The sequence below is a fragment of the Bombina bombina genome, chromosome 2, assembly GCF_027579735.1.
Source record: "Bombina bombina isolate aBomBom1 chromosome 2, aBomBom1.pri, whole genome shotgun sequence".
In the NCBI taxonomy this organism is placed as follows: Eukaryota; Metazoa; Chordata; class Amphibia; order Anura; family Bombinatoridae; genus Bombina; species Bombina bombina.
The window spans coordinates 685,225,858-685,249,918 of record NC_069500.1 but is presented as its reverse complement, the minus strand read 5'-3'; the positions used below and the strand labels follow the sequence as shown (position 1 = coordinate 685,249,918).

The window sequence follows — 24,061 nt, the reverse complement described above, 5'->3', positions numbered from 1 at the left end:
CGCTAGCCTCAGAGGAGGTGTACGAGTTAAGGAGCAGCGATCTTAAGACCGCTGCTTCTTAACTCCTGTTTTCCTGAAGGCTCGCACGGAAACAGGGGCATTTGGCCCTTAATAAATCGGCCTCTAAAAATATTGTTATTTCCAATTCTCATTAGAAGCTAAATGGACTATAAAGTCAAAACTTTCAGGATTCAGTAAGTGCATACAATTTTAAAACAACTTTCTAGTTTAAGCCTACTAACTAATATGCCTAATTTTCTTGATATTATTTAATGAAAAGCAAACTTAGGTAGACTTCAAGGGCAGCAATGCACTACTGGGGCTAGCTGCTGAATGATCAGTTCACATATATGCCTCTTGTCATTGGCTGAACTGATGTGTTCAGCTAGCTCCTAGTAGTGCATTGCTGCTTCTTCAGCACAGGATACCAAGAGAATGAAGCAAATTTGATGATAGAAGCAAAATGGAAAATTGTTTAAAACCATATGATCTATTTGAATCAGTAAAGAAATGAAACTGGTTTCATGGGGAATTCTTCCAAGCATTATTACAGAGGGACAGAATTACTAATATAGGGCCAGATTACAAGTACCGTGCTAACTGTTTTGCACAAGCGATATCGGCTTTATAGTGGCTGTTTGCACGCATCTAAAAAGTTGGAAGTAAATGCAAATGTGTGAGCGCAATTGCAATTTAATGATTACCACGACCTCAGCGCTCTGGTTAACAGTGATGTCAGTCAAAAAAGTGTCAAAAAAACATCAAAATTACATTTAAAAGTACAGTCATAATAATACTATCTAATAAAAATTATTTTTTTAAATAATTCAATAAAAAAGTTATAAAGGCTCAAAGATATGAGATCTCAGGTGTTAGAGGAAAAATAATGTCATTCAAAGGGCTTTAACATAGAGATCCATACAAACACATGTCTAAATATTTATGTATATATATATATATATATATATATATATATATATATATATATATATATGTACATATGTATTTCTATGTGTATTTATGTATTTGCAGACATATGTATTTTTGTGTTTTTATGTATGTGTATATATATATATATATATATACATATACCTATATATAATTATCTATTCATAGGTAGAGATATCTATTGTACAAAAAAACACATCATATATTATATATATATATATATATATATATGTTTTTTGAATAAATAGAACATATTCTTGCATGTGAAGAACATTGGAATGTGAAATATTCATATAATCATGTCATGTAAGCGCATTTGAGAAAATGAGATCGGGTTTGGCCGCAAGTATGGTGGGTTTTTTTTTTACACTTTTCTTGCTTCATTCAATTCTATGGGGGAATAGATTAACGTGAATGCAATATTCTAAATTCGGCTTTTTGGTTAGCATTTCAGTGAAAATCTTTTACTTTCAACTTGTAATATGCACAAAAAGCTTACTTCTAGCGCAGTAAATGCACAAGCAGGGGCGCAGAAACAGCTCCCCTCATAATCTATAGGTTGAATGTACCTTCTATTTATCCAAATTCTTACCAACGCCTTCAACACTAATTTCAACTGAACTCTAAATGTGTGCTCTCAAATATTACTTGTGTCATCTTTGGGTTGGCTGCAGGGACATTTACAACCAATCCACAGATGTTAGTTGTAAGAGTATGTGACAATACTCACCCAGGCATTCCTATTGTCCCCAGCGCCAACGATTTGGGGATGTTGTCAGGCCAGTTGGCAAGCAGTGGGGTTATATTTTTACCATTAGAAATGGAATGAGTTGTCCAACCAGCATTAGAAACAGCATAACTTCCAACTGGAAAGGACAAGTTTTTACTTTCCAGTACTCTGTAAAGAAAACATATAAATAATTACTTAATAAACATTTACAAAAGATATTGTATAATATATGTTATATTATTTAGTAGGAATTATGATAACAAAAATAGACAATGATATGTGGTTGTCTACTCATCTAGAGTTGTATATTCTTGTTTATAGAAAGCCATTGTGGTGAAAGCTGCGTATAGTAGCAAACATGAAATGCATTTTGAATATTACTCCTTTAAATCGAGGAATTTGCCTGAAGCCTTTTACACCCACCCTCCTCCTCTCAGTCACACATTATCAATAATATATAAGACCCTAACCCTACATCCTCTGGGATAAACTGACTGGGTCCTTTTAACCACAATTAGCTCAATTCATTTTTGAATATCATGAAGTCTTCAAGTTCCAAGACAATATTATAAATTTATTACAAAATCTTACTTAGAGGATATTTTACACACAAAAATAAATAAATACATAAACTTTTTTTCTACAAAGGTCAAAGTGCTGGTGGAATGGTCACATCAATAATGGTCCGGTGGATATGTGGTCGTGGTACTCTCAAAACCAAAATTGTTGGTCGATAATTGTTGAAATAGAGCGAGCACTAACATTCAATGTGCTTTAGGCCCATGTATGTGGTTATTGAACAAATTGCCACCTTTTAAATATAAACCACATTTGAAACTCTTTCAAATCATGACAGTATCTGATTTTTAATAGTGAAAAATTGGAAAATCTAGCGTAGTCCCTAATTTATCTATGTAATGTACCAATGTCTTTGAGCTCCGTAAACTGAAAGAATGACATTACTTAAAATCAAATAAAATAGAAATATATGTAGAAATCTTAACCACATAGGATCAATATCTACAATTGCCTAAGAATTTGTAGTTATGTATGATGTATATAGGGATAGTTGTATAAACCCTTTTTTGTTTGTTAGTTATTCCTACTACATTACATGATGATACCAGTTTGAGGGTGTTTTAGAATAATGATATTATTACATTAAGTATGGATATTTTAATGTTTGACCAATTGTTTATATCTGTATTTATTACTGCATGTTTGTTAAAAAAAATTAATGACCCAATTATTACCTATTCCATAGTACAGGGAGCTGCATCTTAGAGATAATTGTGCAGTTTTATCAAAAAATTATTTCCTCTTGTTTTATGAACTGTCAGGAAATAATTAGACCTATAAATGTATGATTTCATCTAGTATGCCCTATATGAGCCATTGAAGTTCAATTATGACTTTCATTTACCTAATGATTTTAAAGAGGATTATTTTTTAAGCTTAAAATACTCTTTAATATAAATAAAAAAAAGTCCTTCCTTCCTCAGTGTCGTTGCACTCGCCACTGTCCTGCGTGTACTGTATTTAATATTAATAATAACTTTGTCAGATAGTCTCAACTGCCCCACCAACAAACTTTTAATTTTAAAGAAATTGTCCAGCAATATCATTTATATGTTAATTTTGCTTGGATGTCACTTTCAGACAAAAACAAAACAAAAACAAAATTGCAAAAAAAACACAAAACAAAACACAATTTCATTTACCTGGCAACTTGACTTCCAATCATGATATCCCCTTCTTTCATGTATCTCTTACTGTAAGGTCTGTGAAAATAGATGACAATTTATTTTAAACTTAAAAGTAAAAAGAAATAGCAGCAATATTAAAAGTTACAAAAATATTATTTTTAGGAATTTTCTCTAATTATTGCTTGGAATTTGTTTTATTGTTTAACAGATAGAATATTAAAGGACCATAAAACTGTTGGTCACAAGAACTATAGAATGGCTACTTTTCACAGTGGTTTTGTTTTCATCCTGTGCATAAAGCTCTCTTCAAAGCTGTTCTCTTATCTTAACATTTAAAAGTTGATCAAGCTCCACACCTTCATATTCGGCTCTACCATCTTGGGGCGCGATCCGATATAGATCGTAGTTTGCGGCGCAAGCGAGGGAACCCGCGTCGCCCGCAGTTTCAGCTCGCAACTCGAGCTATCCCATATATGTCGCCGTCAGATGCTAACGTGACGTAAGTCTGACAAACCAGCGATGTCCAGAAATCTGCGCAAGTACAAATTTCTGGCGTCGCCAGTGACTTGCGGCACGTTAGAAACTACCGGCGCCTACAAAACCTGACTAAAGTCTAAATCACCCGCACTGTCTAACATGCCTCCCTAACATAGCCCGACACGTCTAACACGCCTCCCTAACATAGCCCGACACGTCTAACCCTCTATCCGCTATCCCCCCTCACTATCCTAACAATAAAATATGTATTAACCCCTAAACCGCCGCTCCCGGAGCCCGCCGCTACCTAATAAAGTTATTAACCCCTAAACCGCCGCCAGCTATATTAAATCTATAACCCTCTAAAGTGAGCCCCTAACACCGCCGCCATCTACCTTACCTACCCCCTAAAGTGGTTCAGCCAATCAGATTGAACTTGAATCTGATTGGCTGATTCAATCAGCCAATCAGATTTTTCTACCTTAATTCCGATTGGCTGATAGAATCCTATCAGCCAATCGGAATTCGACGGACGCCATCTTGGATGACGTCATTTAAAGGAACCTCATTCGTCGGGAAGTCGTCGTGCCTGAAGGATGCTCCGCGGCGGAGGAGCGAAGTAAGAAGATTGAAGATGCCGATTTGCTTGAAGACGTCGCCGATGGAAGAAGACTCTCTGCCGCTTGCTTCAAGACATCGCCCGGATGGAAGAAGACTTCACTGCCGCTTGCTGGAACACATTGCCCGGATCGGATGAGGAGTTCTGCCCAGCGGGGTGAATACAAGGTAGGGAGATCTTCAGGGGGGGTAGTGTTAGGTTTATTTAAGGGGGGTTTGGGTTAGATTAGGGGTATGTGGGTGGTGGGTTGTAATGTTGGGGGGTGGTATTGTGTTTTTTTTTGCAGGCAAAAGAGCAGTTTTCTTTGGGGCATGCCCCCACAAAAGGCCCTTTTAAGGGCTGGTAAGGTAAAAGAGCTTTGAACTTGTTTTAATTTAGAATAGGGTAGGGATTTTTTTTATTTTGGGGGGCTTTATTATTTTATTAGGGGGCTTAGAATAGGTGTAATTAGCTTAAAAATCTTGTAATCTTTTTTTTATTTTTTGTAATTTAGTGTTTGGTTTTTTTTGTAATTTAGTTTAGTTTATTTAATTGTATTTTTAGATAGATATTTGTAGTTTCTTTAATTTATTAATAGTGTAGGTGTATTTGTAACTTAGGTTAGGATTTATTTTACAGGTAATTGGGTAATTATTTTAACTAGGTAGCTATTAAATAGTTAATAACTATTTAATAGCTATTATACCTAGTTAAAATAATTAACAATTTACCTGTAAAATAAATATAAACCCTAACATAGCTATAATGCAATTATTAATTACATTGTAGCTATCTTAGGGTTTATTTTATAGGTAAGTATTTAGATTTAAATAGGAATATTTTAGTTTATAATATGAATTAGATTTATTTAATAAGAATTTAGTTAGGGGTGTTAGGGTTAGATAGAGTTAATATAGTTTATATAAATACTATAGTAACAATATTAACTATATTAACCCTAATATAATTAGGGTTAATATAGTTAACATATATAATGTAATAACTATATTAACTATAATATACTTAGGGTTAATATAGATAATATAGCTGGCGGCGGGGTAGGTAGATTAAATTAGGGGTTAATAATTTTAATATAGATGGCGGCGGTGTAAGGGGTTCACATTAGGGGATAGATCAGTTAGATGGTGGCGGTTTTAGGGGTTCACATTAGGGGATAGATCAGTTAGATGGTGGCGGTTTTAGGGGCTCACAGTAGGGGGTTAGTTTATGTAGATGGCGGCGGTTTAGGGGTTAAATACTTTAATAGGGATTGCGGCGGGGGATCGCGGTTGACAGGGAGATAGACATTGCGCATGCGTTAGGTGTTAGGTTTATTTTAGCAGATCGCGGTTGACAGGGAGATAGACATTGCGCATGCGTTAGGTGTTAGGTTTATTTTAGAAGATCACGGTTGACAGGGAGATAGACATTGCGCATGCGTTAGGTGTTAGGTTTATTTTAGCAGCCAGTTTAGGGAGTTACGGGGCTCCAATAGTCAGCGTAAGGCTTCTTACAGCTGCTTTTTGTGGCGAGGTGAAAATGGAGTAAGATTTCTCCATTTTCGCCACGTAAGTCCTTACGCTGTATATTGGATACCAAATTGCGCGGGTTTGGTATACCTGCCTATGGCCCAAAAAACTACAGGCGACGGCAAAAATATATGCGCGTAACTTCTAGGTTATGCCGTATAAAGGATACCAAACCTGCGCAAATATTGGCGTCGCCGACTTTTGCGGGCGATGATTTTTATCGGATCGACCCCTAGGAACTTAGGTGTTTTTGCACCTTGTGACAGATCCAGTGCCATTACTGACTTTTTGACAGCAATATCATGTGCTTTCAGTTAGCAAGCATAATAAAGAGTGGGTACTTCACATTTTTTAATCAGCTGTTTTGCTCTTCGATATTTCTACTTTTTAGATATGTTTTGTAATTGGTAAACTGTGTATAAAAACTGCAAAAAAACATATCTTCTGCTCTGTATCATTCGTGCTAACCCAAAGAACACAAATCAGCTGTCAAAAAGCCAACAATGTCACTGAAATGAAAATGTACACGTCTTCTGTCACAGGGAGTGAAGCTCCATGATGGAATCCCCAGTATTAAAAGTCCAAGCTTCATCAACCAGCACTTGTAAGCGGGTATAACAAGAGATTGGCTTTGAAGAGACACAGAAAGAAAAACAAAAGCATGGTAAAGAGTAATTAAATATTACCTTAATGCTAAATATGTGTTGAAATATTATGAAGTACATTGCAATTATGAAAGTTAGCCACAAAAAAATATAATGACTATTGTCCAGTCTATAGAAATTCTCACATAAAAAGCACCACCTAGCTTTTGTAGGGTTCCCAAATTCAAACTCATTCCAACCCATTTAAAAACTCAATGATAAGCCATTTAGGACAAGGTTTTTAAAGGTATTTGTGGCATGATTGATCCATATACCTGAAGGAAAAAGAACGTGCAACAGCACTACAGTGAATTAGGGAGTTGCTTAAATATAAGGAAAAGTGGATTATCCTAAGCTTGAGTGCTTATGCATAGATTAACTAGGAAAGAATTGTCAACATAGAAGTTGGGCAAAAGTATGCATCTATATAGCACTTCACTCTCCTTTGATTATTTGAAAACATCAGAATCGAAGAATATAGTGAGGTGATGTATTTAAAATTTAACCTTTATTGGTTTATATTAAAATAGCAAAATGAACACAAAAAAACATTTAAAAGATACAGTAAAATTTAGACCAGTGAAAAATACACTCCGCTGCCCCACTAGGAATGATAGGGGGAGAGATGTACTCGTCCTGAGATGGATTGAAATAAAGTTACCTTTATTTTGGTTGTTTATCTTGGATACAATAAACCATCCATATGAATCTCACGAGATCCAACAAAAGGTGGTATAGCAGGGAAAAATTGTACAGGAGGTATAGCTATATCTGCTCCTTGTATGGGATACTCAAATACCCGTCTATGATGTAGGTATAAATGTACTTATGAGTAATAGACACAGAGTCTTATTGTCAATTTGGTAAATTGATCTAAAATAATTTATTATCTCTCATCTGTGTATACACAGCAATAATTATAGTCCTGTGTTTCAGGTCATGGGCTCATTTCTTTATTGCTAGATATTTCTCTAGGCAATTGGAGTGGTAATAAAGATAATGTGAGTTCCACACAGGTGAACTATTGTTTAACACTCTGTATATATAGAGAGCAATGATGTTAGGTCCTATGTTTCATGTCACAGGCTCATATGTTTATTACTAATTACCTATCCAGGCAATTGGAGTGAAAAAAATAATAATTAATAATATCGGATCTGATATGAGTTGTACACTGCTTCTAGAGGGTTAGTGTGATATTGAGTGTAAGGTCCCACTTCTAAATTGACCACCACATCTTGGTCAGTGGCTCATATTATCTTAGAGTAATGTTGAACTGAATAAAATAATTTGGTAAAATTAAACAACTTTTATTAGTCTGCATACCAGGGCTGCCACATCAGTAAGTGGAAAATAACAATTATTGTGAAAGTATACGTTGGTTTATAGTTTTCTATTCAGTTAATCTAATGATAAGGTTTTGAATCAGCTACTGCTGTTACAGCTCCTCTTGTTAATCCTGATGCATTATCTATTCACAATTATGAGAGGATGCTGTTGGTGCAGCGTATTATATTATGCCAATTTGTTTTAATCTGCTGCAGTACTGATTAGATATATACTGTTACAGTAGCTCTCATAGATGATTGCAGTAAGTGGGTACTGCGGATAGATATAATCCCATGAGGTTGGGTACTTGATGGAGGTGGCTAGTCCTTATCAAAGGTCTACTGAATATAAATTTTCAAACACTGCCCAAGGTGCTTTATTCCCCAGGATAGAGCAGATAATCTGTTTATTTAACTAGATACTGAATTAGCTCAGTTGTACTCGCATAAGGTAATCAACTAGTGTGTTTATTAGATACACTAGTATCTGAATGGATTGGGACTCAGGACAGAGTGTATAATATACTCCCACATTAATAGCTCCTATTGTGCATTCATATGTGTTAACAGTTAATAGTTGCGAGAGAGTACTACTTCGAGTGTGTGGTATTCTACAAAATAACCAGCTTTGATTGGCTGTACTGTTGTTTTAATAAACCTGCTTGTAGTTACTCTCATAAAACGCTACAATCACGATTTGCTACTGGTGGAAGAAATTAAAAAACATTATAATCGGTTGTCAGAAGCAATTGCTAAAGCATGCCCTTTTCTATAGTCTGCCAATTGTAGACATTGGAATAATATCTGCAGTATAGAAGGTTCTATGTAGCAATAAATTTTCAACAACTATGTAGTAGAGTACCACTTAAAGTATGTGGTATTCTACAAAATAGCCAGCTTGGATTTGCTGTAATATTGTTTTAATAAACCTACTTGTAGTTACTCCCATAGGATGCTACAATTGAGGTTTGCTACTAGTGGAAAAAATTACAAAACACTATCGTAGGTTATCAGAGGCAATCGCTAAAGCATGTCCTTTTCTATAGTCTGCCAATTGTAGGCATTGGAATAATATCCTAAGTATGGATGGTTCTGTGTAGCAATACATTTTCAACAACTATGTATGTAAATTCAGTCAATGTTACAATGGAACTAAAACGTTGCTATAAATCACCAGCATACTGCTATTAAGGTGAAACAATTGATGATTGTAGTATATCTCTGGTGTGGTTACTTGTATTCTATCATTCCTATTTCTCTAGTTTAACAAAATAGCGTTTAAATAATCTAATATCGGTATAGATAAGTTAGCCAATGCTTTAAACTAAGATAGGAAGGTAGCGGAGGATTTTACTTATTATAATATAGTCTCAAACAGAAAGATTACGTGGTCTAATTAAACTGCTAAATTAAAAACTGTTGAGTGTTGAAAAGCGTTCAACACCCTCCCCTAGTTTTTAATTTAGCAGTTTAATTAGACCACGTAATCTTTCTATTTGAGACTATATTATAATAAGTAAAATCCTCCGCTACCTTCCTATCTTAGTTTAAAGCATTGGCTAACTTATCTATACCGATATTATATTATTTAAACGCTATTTTGTTTTTCACTCCAATTGCCTGGATAGGTAATTAGTAATAAACATATGAGCCTGTGACATGAAACATAGGACCTAACATCATTGCTCTCTATATATACAGAGTGTGAGACAATAGTTCACCTGTGTGGAACTCACATTATCTTTATTACCACTCCAATTGCCTAGAGAAATATCTAGCAATAAAGAAATGAGCCGATGACCAGAAACACAGGACTATAATTATTGCTGTGTATACACAGATGAGAGATAATAAATTATTTTAGATCAATTTACCAAATTGACAATAAGACTCTGTGTCTATTACTCATAAGTACATTTATACCTACATCATAGACGGGTATTTGAGTATCCCATACAAGGAGCAGATATAGCTATACCTCCTGTACAATTTTTCACTGATATACCACCTTTTGTTGGATCTCGTGAGATTCATATGGATGGTTTATTGTATCCAAGATAAACAACCAATGATATAGAATTGTGGAATTAGTATTAATATCATAAGGTAACTTTATTTCAATCCATCTCAGGACGAGTACATCTCTCCCCCTATCATTCCTAGTGGGGCAGCGGAGTGTATTTTTCACTGGTCTAAATTTTACTGTATCTTTTAAATGTTTTGTTGTGTTCATTTTGCTATTTTAATATAAACCAATAAAGGTTAAATTTTAAATACATCACCTCACTATATTCTTCGATTCCGATGTTTTCAAATAATCAAAGGAGAGTGAAGTGCTATATAGATGCATACTTTTGCCCAACTTCTATGTTGACAATTCGATCCATATACCTGGTATGGGGACTATTTTATGCCAATATTGAAATCAGTGAGACAAGCATTTTCTAACAGCTTTTCAAAGGATTCTCATATTGTCTTGTTAATGTTTTTCTTTGCCAACATAGGGCTAGATTATGAGTGGAGCGCTATTTTGCTAAACTGAGGCTTTCTCTTGTAAGGTGTATCCAGTCCACGGATCATTCATTACTTGTGGGGGATATTCTCATTCCCAACAGGAAGTTGCAAGAGGACACCCACAGCAGAGCTGTTATATAGCTCCTCCCCTAACTGCCATACCCAGTCATTCTCTTGCAACTCTCAACATGCATGGAGGTAGTAAGAGAGAGTGGTGAAAAATAGTTAGTTTATTTTCTTCAATCAAAAGTTTGTTATTTTTAAATGGTACCGGAGTTGTACTATTTTATCTCAGGCAGAAATAGAAGAAGAATCTGCCTGAGTTTTCTATGATCTTAGCAGGTTGTAACTAAGATCCATTGCTGTTCTCACATATGTTTGAGGAGTGAGGTAACTTCAGTGGGAGAATGGCGTACAGTTTACTCTGCTATGAGGTTTGTGCAGTTACAATTTTTTCTAGAATTGGAAATGCTAGAAAATGCTGCTGATACCGGATTAATGTAAGTTAATCCTGAATACAGTGATTTAATAACGACTGGTATCATGCTTACTCTCAGGGGTAATACCCTTATATAAATGCAATATAAAACGTTTGCTGGCATGTTTAATCGTTTTTATATATGCTTTGGTGATAAAACTTATTGGGGCCTAGTTTTTTCCACATGGCTGACTTTATTTTTGACTAGTAACAGTTTCCTGAGGCTTTCCACTGTTGTAGTATGAGTGGGAGGGGCCTATTTTAGCACTTTTTTTGCGCAGTTAAAATTATAGACTGAGACATCCAGTTTTCCTCAGAAGTCCCCTGAATGCTACAGGACATATCAAAAGGGCCTAAAGTCGTTTATTGGGGAAGGAAGGGCCACAGCAGAGCTGTGGCAGTTGATTGTGACTGTTAAAAAACGTCTATGTCGTTTTTTTGATCCGTTTTTTGAACTAAGGGGTTAATCATCCATTTGCAAGTGGGTGCAATGCTCTGTTAGCTTATTATATACACTGTAAAAATTTCATTTGATTTACTGCCTTTTTTCACTGTTTTTCAAATGTTGTCAAAATTTGTTTCTCATAAAGGCACAGTACCGTTTTTTTATATTTGCTTGTTAACTTGATCTAAAGTGTTTTCCAAGCTTGCTAGTCTCATTGCTAGTCTGTTCAAACATGTCTGACATAGAGGAAACTCCTTGTTCATTATGTTTAAAAGCCATGGTGGAACCCCCAAATGTACTGATTTCACTTTAAGCAATAAAGATCATATTCTGTCTTTAAAAAATTTATCACCAGAGGAATCTGACGAGGGGGAAGTTATGCCGACTAACTCTCCCGACGTGTTAGATCCTTTGACTCCCGCTCAAGGGACTCACGCTCAAATGGCGCCAAGTACATCTAGGGCGCCCATAGCTATTACTTTACAAGACATGGCGGCAGTCATGGATAATACACTGTCAGCGGTATTAGCCAGATTACCTGAACTTAGAGGTAAGCGAGATAGCTCTGGGGTTAGATGAAATGCAGAGTATACTGATGCTTTAAGAACCATGTCTGATACTGCCTCACAATATGCAGAAGCTGAGGAAGGAGAGCTTCAGTCTGTGGGTGATATTTCTGACTCAGGAAAGATACCTGATTCTGATATTTCTACATTTAAATGTAAGCTTGAACACCTCTGCGTATTGCTCAGGGAGGTTTTAGCTGCTCTGAATGACTGTGACACAATTGCAGTGCCAGAGAAATTGTGTAGACTGGATAAATACTTTGCAGTGCCGGTGTGTACTGATGTTTTTCCAATGCCTAAAAGGTTTACAGAAATTATTACTAAGGAATGGGATAGGCCAGGTGTGCCGTTCTCTCCACCTCCTATTTTTAGAAAAATGTTTCCTATAGACGCCACCACACAGGACTTATGGCAGACAGTCCCTAAGGTGGAGGGAGCAGTTTCTACTATAGCAAAGCGTACTACTATTCCTGTCGAGGAAAGTGGCGCTTTTTCAGATCCAATGGATAAAAAATTAGAAGGTTACCTTAAGAAAATGTTTATTCAACAAGGTTTTATCCTACAGCCCCTTGCATGCATTGCTCCTGTCACTGCTGCTGCGGCGTTCTGGTTTGAGTCTCTGGAAGAGGCTTTACAGGTAGCGACTCCATTGGATGACATACTTGGCAAACTTAGAGCACTTAAGCTAGCCAATTCTTTTGTTTCTGATGCCATTGTTCATTTGACTAAACTAACGGCTAAGAATTCTGGTTTTGCTATACAGGCGCGTAGGGCGCTATGGCTTAAATCATGGTCAGCTGATGTGACTTCAAAATCTAAGCTGCTTAACATTCCCTTCAAGGGGCAGACCCTATTTGGGCCTGGTTTGAAGGAGATTATTGCTGATATCACTGGATGAATAGGTCATGCCCTTCCTCAGGACAGGTCCAAATCAAGTGCCAAACAGTCAAATTTTCGTGCCTTTCGAAACTTCAAGGCAAGTGCAGCATCAACGTCCTCTAATGCAAAACAAGAGGGAACTTTTGCTCAGTCCAAGACAGTCGGGAGGCCAAACCAGACTTGGAACAAAGGTAAGCAGGCCAAAAAGCCTGCTGCTGCCTCTAAGACAGCATGAAGGAACAGCTCCCTATCCGGTAACGGATCTAGTAGGGGGCAGACTCTCACTCTTCGCCCAGGTGTGGGCAAGAGATATTCAGGATCCCTGGGCGATGGAAATGATATCCCAGGGATATCTTCTGGACTTCAAAGCTTCCCCCCCAAAAGGGAGTTTTCACCTTTCACAATTATCTGCAAACCAGATAAAGAGAGAGGCATTCTTACACTGTGTACAAGACCTCCTAGTTATGGGAGTGATCCATCAAGTTCCAAAGGAACAGGGACAGGGTTTTTACTCAAATCTGTTTGTGGTTCCCAAAAAAGAGGTAACCTTCAGACCAATTTTGGATCTAAAGATCTTAAACAAATTCCTCAGAGTTCCATCATTCAAGATGGAAACTATTCGTACCATCCTACCTATGATCCAGGAGGGTCACTATATGACTACAGTGGATCTAAAGGATGCTTATCTTCATATTCCGATACATAAATATCATCATCGGTTTCTCAGGTTTGCCTTTCTGGACAGGCATTACCAGTTCGTAGCTCTTCCTTTTGGATTAGCTACAGCCCCAAGAATCTTCACAAAGGTTCTAGGGTCGCTTCGGGTGGTCCTAAGGCCGCGGGGCATATCAGTGGCCCCTTATTTAGATGACATCCTGATACAGGCGTCAAACTTCCAAATTGCCAAGTCTCATACAGACATAGTACTGGCATTTCTGAGGTCGCATGGGTGGAAAGTGAACGAGGAAGAGAGTTCTTTATCCCCACTCACAAGAGTTTCCTTCTTAGGGACTCTGATAGATTCTGTAGAAATGAAAATTTACCTGACGGAGTCCAGGTTATCAAAGCTTCTAAATTCCTGCCGTGTTCTTCATTCCATTCCGCGCCCTTCGATGGCTCAGTGTATGGAAGTAATCGGCTTAATGGTAGCGGCAATGGACATAGTGCCGTTTGCACGCTTACATCTCAGACCGCTGCAACTATGCATGCTCAGTCAGTAGAACGGGGATTACACAGATTTGTCCCCTCTACTAAATCTGGATCAAGAGACCAGGGATTCTCTTCTTTGGTGGCTATCTCGGGTCCATCTGTCCAAAGGTATGACCTTTCGCAGGCCAGATTGGACAATTGTAACAACAGATGCCAGCCTTCTAGGTTGGGGTGCAGTCTGGAACTCCCTGAAGGCTCAGGGATCGTGGACTCAGGAGGAGACACTCCTTCCAATAAATATTCTGGAACTGAGAGCGATATTCAATACTCTTTAGGCTTGGCCTCAGTTAGCAACTCTGAGGTACATCAGATTTCAGTCGGACAACATCACGACTGTGGCTTACATCAACCATCAAGGGGGAACAAGAAGTTCCCTAGCGATGCTAGAAGTGTCAAAAATAATTCACTGGGCAGAGATTCACTCTTGCCACCTATCAGATATCCATATCCCAGGTGTAGAGAACTGGGAGGCGGATTTTCTAAGCCGACAGACTTTTCATCCGGGGGAGTGGGAACTCCATACGGAGGTGTTTGCACAATTGATTCATCGTTGGGGCAAACCAGAACTGGATCTCATGGCGTCTCGACAGAACGCCAAGCTTCCTTGTTACGGATCCAGGTCCAGGGATCCCAAGACTACGCTGATAGATGCTCTAGCAGAGCCCTGGTCTTTCAACCTGGCTTATGTGTTTCCACCGTTTCCTCTGCTCCCTCGACTGATTGCCAAAATCAAGCAGGAGAGAGCATCAGTGATTTTAATAGCACCTGCGTGGCCACGCAGGACCTGGTATGCAGATATAGTGGACATGTCATCCTTTCCACCATGGACTCTGCCTCTGAGACAGGACCTTCTACTTCAGGGTCCTTTCCACCATCCAAATCTAATTTCTCTGAGACTGACTGCATGGAGATTGAACGCTTGATTTTATCAAAGCGTGGCTTCTCCGAGTCAGTCATTGATACCTTAATACAGGCACGAAAGCCTGTCACCAGGAAAATTTATCATAAGATATGGTGTAAATATCTTTATTGGTGTGAATCCAAGGGTTACTCATGGAGTAAAGTCAGGATTCCCAGGATATTATCCTTTCTCCAAGAAGGTTTGGAAAAAGGATTGTCAGCTAGTTCCTTAAAGGGACAGATTTCTGCGCTGTCTATTCTTTTGCACAAGCGTCTGGCAGATGTTCCAGACGTTCAGGCATTTTGTCAGGCTTTAGTTAGAATCAAGCCTGTGTTTAAACCTGTTGCTCCGCCATGGAGCTTAAATTTGGTTCTTAAGGTTCTTCAAGGAGTTCCATTTGAACCTCTTCATTCCATAGATATCAAACTTTTATCTTGGAAAGTTCTTTTTTTGGTAGCTATTTCCTCGGCTCGCAGAGTCTCTGAGTTATCTGCCTTACAATGTGATTCTCCTTATCTGATTTTCCATTCGGATAAGGTAGTCCTGCGTACCAAACCTGGGTTTTTACCTAAGGTGGTATCTAACAAGAATATCAATCAAGAGATTATTGTTCCATCCTTGTGTCCTAATCCTTCTTCAAAGAAGGAACGTCTATTACACAATCTGGACGTGGTTCATGCTTTAAAGTTTTACTTACAAGATACTAAAGATTTTCGTCAAACATCTGCTTTGTTTGTGGTCTACTCTGGTCAGAGGAGAGGTCAAAAGGCTTCGGCAACCTCTCTTTCTTTTTGGCTAAGAAGCATAATCCGCTTAGCCTATGAGACTGCTGGACAGCAGCCTCCCGAAAGGATTACAGCTCATTCTACTAGAGCTGTGGCTTCCACTTGGGCCTTTAAAAATGAGGCTTCTGTTGAACAGATTTGAAAGGCGGCGACGCTAACCCGATCGTATTTATTCAAGTATGCTAAACTCAACATGATTTATTAATATTTCATATTCCAATATTCTTTACATACAGAACATTCACCTAGATTGAGATTTGCCCTAAACAGGGTGTGAAAATAAAGCTAAAAAGTTGCGTTATTTCACTCTCCATATCGCTGCCATTACAAGTTACTGAAAAGCCTCCTTCTGCTATGCGTTATGGTGCAGTTATCTCCATACCGCACAAAAGCAGAGGGCTGATTTGATGTGCTTGTGCATACTTACCCCATAGACATCTATGGGGAGAGAGTGTTAGAAAAAAAACTAACACCTGAAGTGCAGAATGGTAATCGCCGCAACGCAACCCTATTGGATGTCTATGGGGAAAAGAATGTTACTCTTAAACCTAACACCCTAACATAAACCCCTAGTCTAAATACCCCTAATCCGCCGTCCCCGACATCGCCAACACTAATAAAAGTTATTAAACCCTAATCTGCCACTCCCTGACATCGCCAACACTATTATAAAGTTTCTTAAAAAGACAAAAGGAAGGATATATTCAGGACATATGTTAATATCCTAAAATAGCAAGGGAATTAATAGGCACACAAGAAGTACTAGAAAAATATGTATATCTTTATTATCCCAGACCACATTTCAGTGGATCACATGTCATAGCTTAACTAAACCACCTAAAGTGAATACTAAAAACTATAAAACAAATGGTAAAAGAGAGCATTGGAATCGATCCTCATTCCTAAGCATACGTATGCAAAAATAGGATATATCTAATACACAAATCTATATCAGGCAAAGCATAACCAATAGAATTTCGGTAGCTCTCATCCTATTGGTTTATTTGAACAGCCAATAGGATTTTAGCAGCCCTAATTTCTATTGGCTGATTCAAATTTTTCAGCCAATAGGAATGCAATGGTAACCCCAGTATAAAAGGGATGAAGATGCCACCAGTATGAAGATGGCCCCACCAGGATGAAGATCCTTCAAGCGGGACAGCAACTGTAAGTGGATCTTCGGGGGGTAGTGTTAAGATTTTTTAAACTTTTTTGGATGGGTTTTATTTTTAGTTTAGGGTTTGGGCTAAATGCCCATACAAATGCGCTTTTCATGGAGATGGGTTAGGTTTTATAGATAGTTTTTTTTTTTTGTGAGTTTTGGGGGGTGGGGTTTGTAATGTTAGTGGGTCTTTGTATTTTTTTTTTCAGGTAAAATAGTTGTTTAACTTAGGGCAATGCCCTACAAAAGGCCCTTTTTAAAGACTATTGGTAGTTTATTCTAGATAAGGTTTTTTATTTTTAAGTGGGAGTTTTTTTAAAAATGGGTATTAGAATAGGAATACTTTTTATTATTTTTGATAATGTGTTTGTTATTTTGTGTAATGTATTTTCTTCGTTTTGGGGTGGGTTTTTATTTTTAAATTAGGGCTTGGGCATTTCATAAAAGAGCTAAATGCCCTTTTAAGGGCAGGAAAAAGAGCTAAAGGCCCTTTTAAGGGCAATGCCTATACAAATGCCCTTTTCAGGGCAATGGGTAGATTAGATTTCACTTTATTTTTATTTTGTGGGTTTGGGGGGTGGGGGTTGTATACTGTTAGGGGGTGATTGATTTGTTTTGTTTTGTAGCAAAAGAGCTAACTTGTTAACTTTAGGGCAATGCCCTACAAAAGTCCCTTTTAAGGGCCCACAAAAGTCCCTTTTAAGGGCCCACAAAAGGCCCTTTTAAGGGCCCTTGGTAGTTTATTCTAGATTAAGCCTTATTATTTTAAAGGGTATAAGAATATGAATATTTTAATTTTTTTTTATATAAAAGAGCTTTATTCATTCAAGTCAAACATATCACAGGTCATTCAAACAAAGAAGATAACAACACTATCATTGTGAATCTGATACATCAAATTGCATTAATAATAGAGACAGAAATGTCCAAGTTGTATCTTCATGCAGTAGTCTAGATCAGTGATAGTGACCCCATAGTTTGTAGAAATTGTAGATTGTTCTTAAAGCTCTACGTTTTATATTTATACGAAGTTTGATAAACACTTTACCCATGTCACTTCATACTTTAACAACAAAGCAGTACATTAACAGGTATTTCTGCTACAAGGAATTAACATATTATAACTAATTATATACTCCATAAACAGAACTGGAATATAAATAGATTTAATCCGAAAAGCATATATAAAACAGTATATTTGGGATATACCTATTGTATAGAAATTATATAATTTCACCTGGTCTAATCTTAAACTTACTCCAGCTCGTGCCTATCTCCCTATTTCAAAGTCCAGGAGTCCTAAGCTAAACAAGTGTCTTTACTGGTGTGCATAATACAGGCAAGAGGTCAGACCTATTACAACTAGAGTGTGTCAATATGGTATTATGGTGACATAGTGAATTAACAACAACCCCAGCTCCTAAACCATCTTTGGGTATATCCCTGTGTAAGCTTTTTGAGTAGAATGACATTAATCGCCCTGATAGATATTCCTAATCAGGATTTAAGCTGGTAATGTACTAAAGTCTACCAGGGCTAAAAAAAAAATAAAAAAAAATAACTAGATATGATTAAGGAGATTAGGTTAAAGCATTGTGTGGGTTAAATAGGCCCTTAGTGTTAGAGGGGTAAATTAACTAATCGTACAAACATATCGCTAAGTTATTAAGGCTATGAACTCCTATCTAAGCAACAAACACATAGTAACTGGAGGCTGAAGTAGAGTACATTAGGGATGCTGCCACATAGATATCATATAAAGCCATATAAACTTTTAGCACTACGGGGCACATAATGAACTCAATAAAGCAGACTCTGTACACTATCAGCTGCCCAAAAAGTCCTCCGGTAATATAGCGATGCTAACTGAGTCCCATCCAGCAGAGGTCTTTACATATTAAAGTTCCGTAGATTATAATGACCGACTGCAAGCTTCAGGTCAGGTTTTTAAGATAGGTCCCCCCGGATCAAAAAGCTGGCACAAGCTTCCTTCAAGCTTGTCAGGAGCTAGGGCTCTGCCATTCGATGTTATTCTATACAAAGAGGGATTTTGGTGCACAAGTGGAGTGGAGAATTGCAGCCATAGCTACTATTTCTTTCGCATTGTGTACTGCACGGTGAGCGGGTTTCACCCGTGGCTGCTTCTCCCAAATCACATACCTCCCCTTCCTTGCCCATTGCTGCATTAATACCTTCTGCCTCATCAGCTCAGCTGCTGGGTAACGACCATACGCCCTGGCTTAACAACTGCCGGTAAAGCCGGGCGCCGCTTAGCTGCACTATCCTGCAGCTCAGGGAAAACAGGATGCGTCACCAGGTTAGTGGGCCTCTGATCTGTGATCAAGGCAGGGTAGACTTCTGAATCAATCATTGGAGGTATGTAGCAAACGCTCCCCTCCCCACCACAGTCAGGGGCATGTGGGGGTTGAAAAGCCTCATCTAGCATATCGTAGAACTTCTGCTCAAAGTCCAGCAGGATCTGCTCAATTGCGCACTGGAGTTCTTCCATTGACAAATTAGGCAGGTATTGAACCAGTGTTAAGAATCTGGTTTATTAACCCAGAGCCAGAAACTCTGGGGGGGGGGGGGTTGAAGATGCGGGCAGCCCCAACAGCACTAAGACTCAAGCACTCAGTGTAAGCCTCGTGGCCTGATTCTGTGCCGTTAAGCTGAAGAGCATAGTCAGGTCCGGTCTTGTGCGATGAACCCTCAGACTTCTCCTGAGTGTTCTCAGTCTAGGCAACTTGTAATCAAACAGAATAGTTAATAAGATGTAGTAAAAAGTCTTTTAAATTCTATCTCCATCTAAGAGCTCTCTAAAAACACATCCTGCCAGGACAGCTATAGGCTCCGCCCCTAGAATATGAATACTTTTTATTGTTTTAGATAATTTCGTTTGTTATTTTTTGTAATGATAGTTTTTTTTGTTTATTTTTTGTAATGATAGGTTTTAGTGTAAGGCCCCTAGTTTAATTTCACAGGTAAGTTTGTATTTATTTTAACTAGATAGTTTAGTAAATAGTTAATAAGTATTTACTAACTAGTCTACCTAGTTAAAATAAATACAAACTTACCTGTGAAATAAAAATACAACTTCAGCTAGCTACAATATAACTATTTGTTATATTGTAGCTAGCTAAGATTTTGTTTCACAAGAAAGTATGTATTTAGCTTTAAATAGGTATTATTAAGTTAATAACTGTAACTTTAATTTAGCTCTATTTTAATTATGTTAAAGTTAGGGGGTGTTAGGGTAAGGGTTTACTAGTTTAAATTAGCTTATTGCAATGTGGGGGCTTTTGGTTTAGCGGTTAATAGTTTAATTTAGTATATTTCGTTGTGGCGGGCTTGCGGTTTAGGGGTTAATAGGTTTATTATAGTAGTGGTGGGGTAGGGCTTAATAACTTTAGTATAGTGGGGGCCATGTGGGCGGACGGCAGAATAGGGGTTAATAATATTTACATAGTGTTTGTGATGCAGGAGGGCAGAGGTTTAGGAGTTAATAACTTTATTAGTGGTGACGATGTCGAGGAGCAGCGGAATAGGGGTTAATAAATTTTATTAGTGGCGGCAATGTCGGGAGTGGCAGATTAGGGGTAATAAGTTTATTTTTAGTGTTTGCTATGCGGGAGGGCCTCAGTTTAGGGGTTAATAGGTAGTTTATATGTGTTTTGTGCGCTTTGTGACACTTTAGTTTTGAGTTTTATGTAACAGTTTTGTTGCGTAAAACTCAAAACTACTGCTCTCAGAGGGTGAAATGGATCTTGTCGGTATAGGCTGTACCACAAGCTTTTTAGCCTCACCGCAAAACTCGTAATGGCTGCGCTATGCAAGTCCCATGAAAAAACGTAATTTTTACGTGTGCTGGACTGACGTTGCATTACAGCCAGCTAATAGGCTTGCAGTACAGCTATACCGACAAGACTTGTAATGGCTGCCGTGCTGTTTTAACTCTGAAATGACAATTTTTTCAGCATTAAAACCCGAACGCAAAACTTGTAATCTGGTTGTTATAGTAAGTGTAAAATAATTTTATGGCATGATGCGGTCAGTAAATACCTCATGTAAGGATCAACACTGAAGTATTCGGCCTCCAGCAACACCTCTGCAAGAAAAAAAAACAGTATTAACAAGTGTCTCAGGGATGTGTAGTTACACAATTTGCCATTTATTTCCCAAGAAAAACTGAAAACAAGAATTGTTTATTTGATTTTGTCCTCTTACACATTACCATATGACAAAATTATAAGGTAAGAAACTGAATAAAACTTAAAAGAAATACAATTTGCAATTTCGATAATTTATACAAAATTGTATGTGAAGAAAATAGAGGCAACACTCATATAGTATAGTGAGTGTATATATATATAAAATTACACTATTGGATACACACACCCCTGTTTACTGGCCGATAACAGCAGATGTCGGCTTCAGGTGCCAGGGGTGTATAAAAAATAACTAAACAAAAGAATGACTTAGCATCTGAGTAATATCAGAAACGCCAATTCTGATTTAGAGAAGCATAAGACAATCACTAGTGTGGCGAGACATTTCTTGCAACACCATAAAGGAGACACACACAAGCACTTACAGTAGATGTTGGGGTTTAGAAAAATTAACACCTGGCACCGGGGGGGGGGGGGGGGTAATATGGAGAGTCTGTTGCTCAAACAGGAAACAAAATGGATCTTTAGATTGGATAGCGTTATGCTTCATGGCATAAACAAATTCAACAATTATTGGACATTTCTGTAAGATGAGAAACTATGGCCTAGATTTAGAGTTTGGCGGTAGCCGTGAAAACCAGCGTTAGAGGCTCCTAACGCTGGTTTTAGGCTACCGCCGGTATTTGGAGTCACTCAAAATAGGGTCTAACGCTCACTTTCCAGCCGCGACTTTTCCATACCGCAGATCCCCTTACGTAAATTGCGTATCCTATCTTTTCAATGGGATTTTTATAACTCCGGTATTTAGAGTCGTGTCTGAAGTGAGCGTTAGACATCTAACAACGAAACTCCAGCCGCAGGAAAAAAGTCAGTAGTTAAGAGCTTTCTGGGCTAACGCCGGTTTATAAAGCTCTTAACTACTGTACTCTAAAGTACACTAACACCCATAAACTACCTATGTACCCCTAAACCGAGGTCCCCCCACATCGCCGACACTCTAAAAAAATGTTTTAACCCCTAATCTGCCGACCGCCACCTACGTTATACTTATGTACCCCTAATCTGCTGCCCCTAACACCGCCGACCCCTGTATTATATTTATTAACCCCTAATCTGCCCCCCTCAACGTCGCCTCCACCTGCCTACACTTATAAACCCCTAATCTGCCGACCGTTATCCTTATGTACCCCTAATCTGCTGCCCCTAACACCGCCGACCCCTATATTATATTTATTAACCCCTAATCTGCCCCCCACAACGTCGCCTCCACCTGCCTACACTTATTAACCCCTAATCTGCCGACCGGACCTGAGCGCTACTATAATAAAGTTATTAACCCCTAATCCGCCTCACTAACCCTATCATAAATAGTATTAACCCCTAATCTGCCCTCCCTAACATCGCCGACACCTAACTTCAATTATTAACCCCTAATCTGCCGACCGAATCTCGCCGCTATTCTAATAAATGTATTAACCCCTAAAGCTAAGTCTAACCCTAATACTAACACCCCCCTAAATTAAATATAATTTAAATCTAACGAAATTAATTAACTCTTATTAAATAAATTATTCCTATTTAAAGCTAAATACTTACCTGTAAAATAAATCCTAATATAGCTACAATATAAATTATAATTATATTATAGCTATTTTAGGATTTATATTTATTTTACAGGTAACTTTGTATTTATTTTAACCAGGTACAATAGCTATTAAATAGTTAAGAACTATTTAATAGCTAAAATAGTTAAAATAATTACAAATTTACCTGTAAAAGAAATCCTAACCTAAGTTACAAATAAACCTAACACTAGACTATCAATAAATTAATTAAATAAACTACCTACAATTACCTACAATTAACCTAACACTACACTATCAATAAATTAATTAAATACAATTGCTACAAATAAATACAATTAAATAAACTAGCTAAAGTACAAAAAATAAAAAAGAACTAAGTTACAAAAAATAAAAAAATATTTACAAACATAAGAAAAATATTACAACAATTTTAAACTAATTACACCTACTCTAAGCCCCCTAATAAAATAACAAAGCCCCCCAAAATAAAAAAATGCCCTATCCTATTCTAAATTACTAAAGTTCAAAGCTCTTTTACCTTACCAGCCCTGAACAAGAAAGAAATACAGCTCTTTTGCCTGTAAAAAAAAACATACAATACCCCCCCCCCCAACATTACAACCCACCACCCACATACCCCTAATCTAACCCAAACCCCCCTTAAATAAACCTAACACTAAGCCCCTGAAGATCATCCTACCTTGTCTTCACCATACCAGGTTCACCGATCGGTCCAGAAGAGCTCCTCCGATGTCCTGATCCAAGCCCAAGCGGGGGGCTGAAGAGGTCCATGATCCGGCTGAAGTCTTCATCCAAGCGGGCCAGAAGAGGTCTTCCATCCGATTGAAGTCTTCATCCAAGCGGCATCCATCCGGAGCGAAGCGGCAGCATCCTGAAGACCTCCACCGCGGAACATCCATCCTGGCCGACGAATGACGGTTCCTTTAAATGACGTCATCCAAGATGGCATCCCTCGAATTCCGATTGGCTGATAGGATTCTATCAGCCAATCGGAATTAAGGTAGGAATATTCTGATTGGCTGATTTAATCAGCCAATCAGAATCAAGTTCAATCCGATTGGCTGATAGAATCCTATCAGCCAATCGGAATTTGAGGGACACCATCTTGGATGACGTCATTTAAAGGAACCGTCATTCGTCGTTCAGTCGTCGGCCAGGATGGATGTTCCGCGGTGGAGGTCTTCAGGATGCTGCCGCTTCGCTCCGGATGGATGCCGCTTGGATGAAGACTTCAATCGGATGGAAGACCTCTTCTGGCCCGCTTGGATGAAGACTTCAGCCGGATCATGGACCTCTTCAGCCCCCCGCTTGGGTTTGGATCAGGACATCGGAGGAGCTCTTCTGGACCGATCGGTGAACCTGGTATGGTGAAGACAAGGTAGGATGATC

The 24,061-nt window shown here is 38.1% G+C and overlaps 1 protein-coding gene across 2 annotated transcripts in view; it reads right to left on the bottom strand.

Moving 5' to 3' along the window:
- The window catches only part of LOC128647948 (prostaglandin reductase 1), a 149,412-nt gene that overhangs the window by 77,665 nt on the left and 47,686 nt on the right, over window positions 1-24,061 (bottom strand). For both annotated transcript variants that reach the window (XM_053700627.1, XM_053700626.1), the window contains exons 3-5: window positions 20,959-21,004; window positions 3,400-3,459; window positions 1,679-1,846 (exon numbers count right to left, since the gene is read on the bottom strand). In XM_053700627.1, coding sequence (XP_053556602.1) covers window positions 1,679-1,846; window positions 3,400-3,459; window positions 20,959-21,004 — 274 coding nt within the window. The remainder of the gene's footprint in view (window positions 1-1,678; window positions 1,847-3,399; window positions 3,460-20,958; window positions 21,005-24,061) is intronic.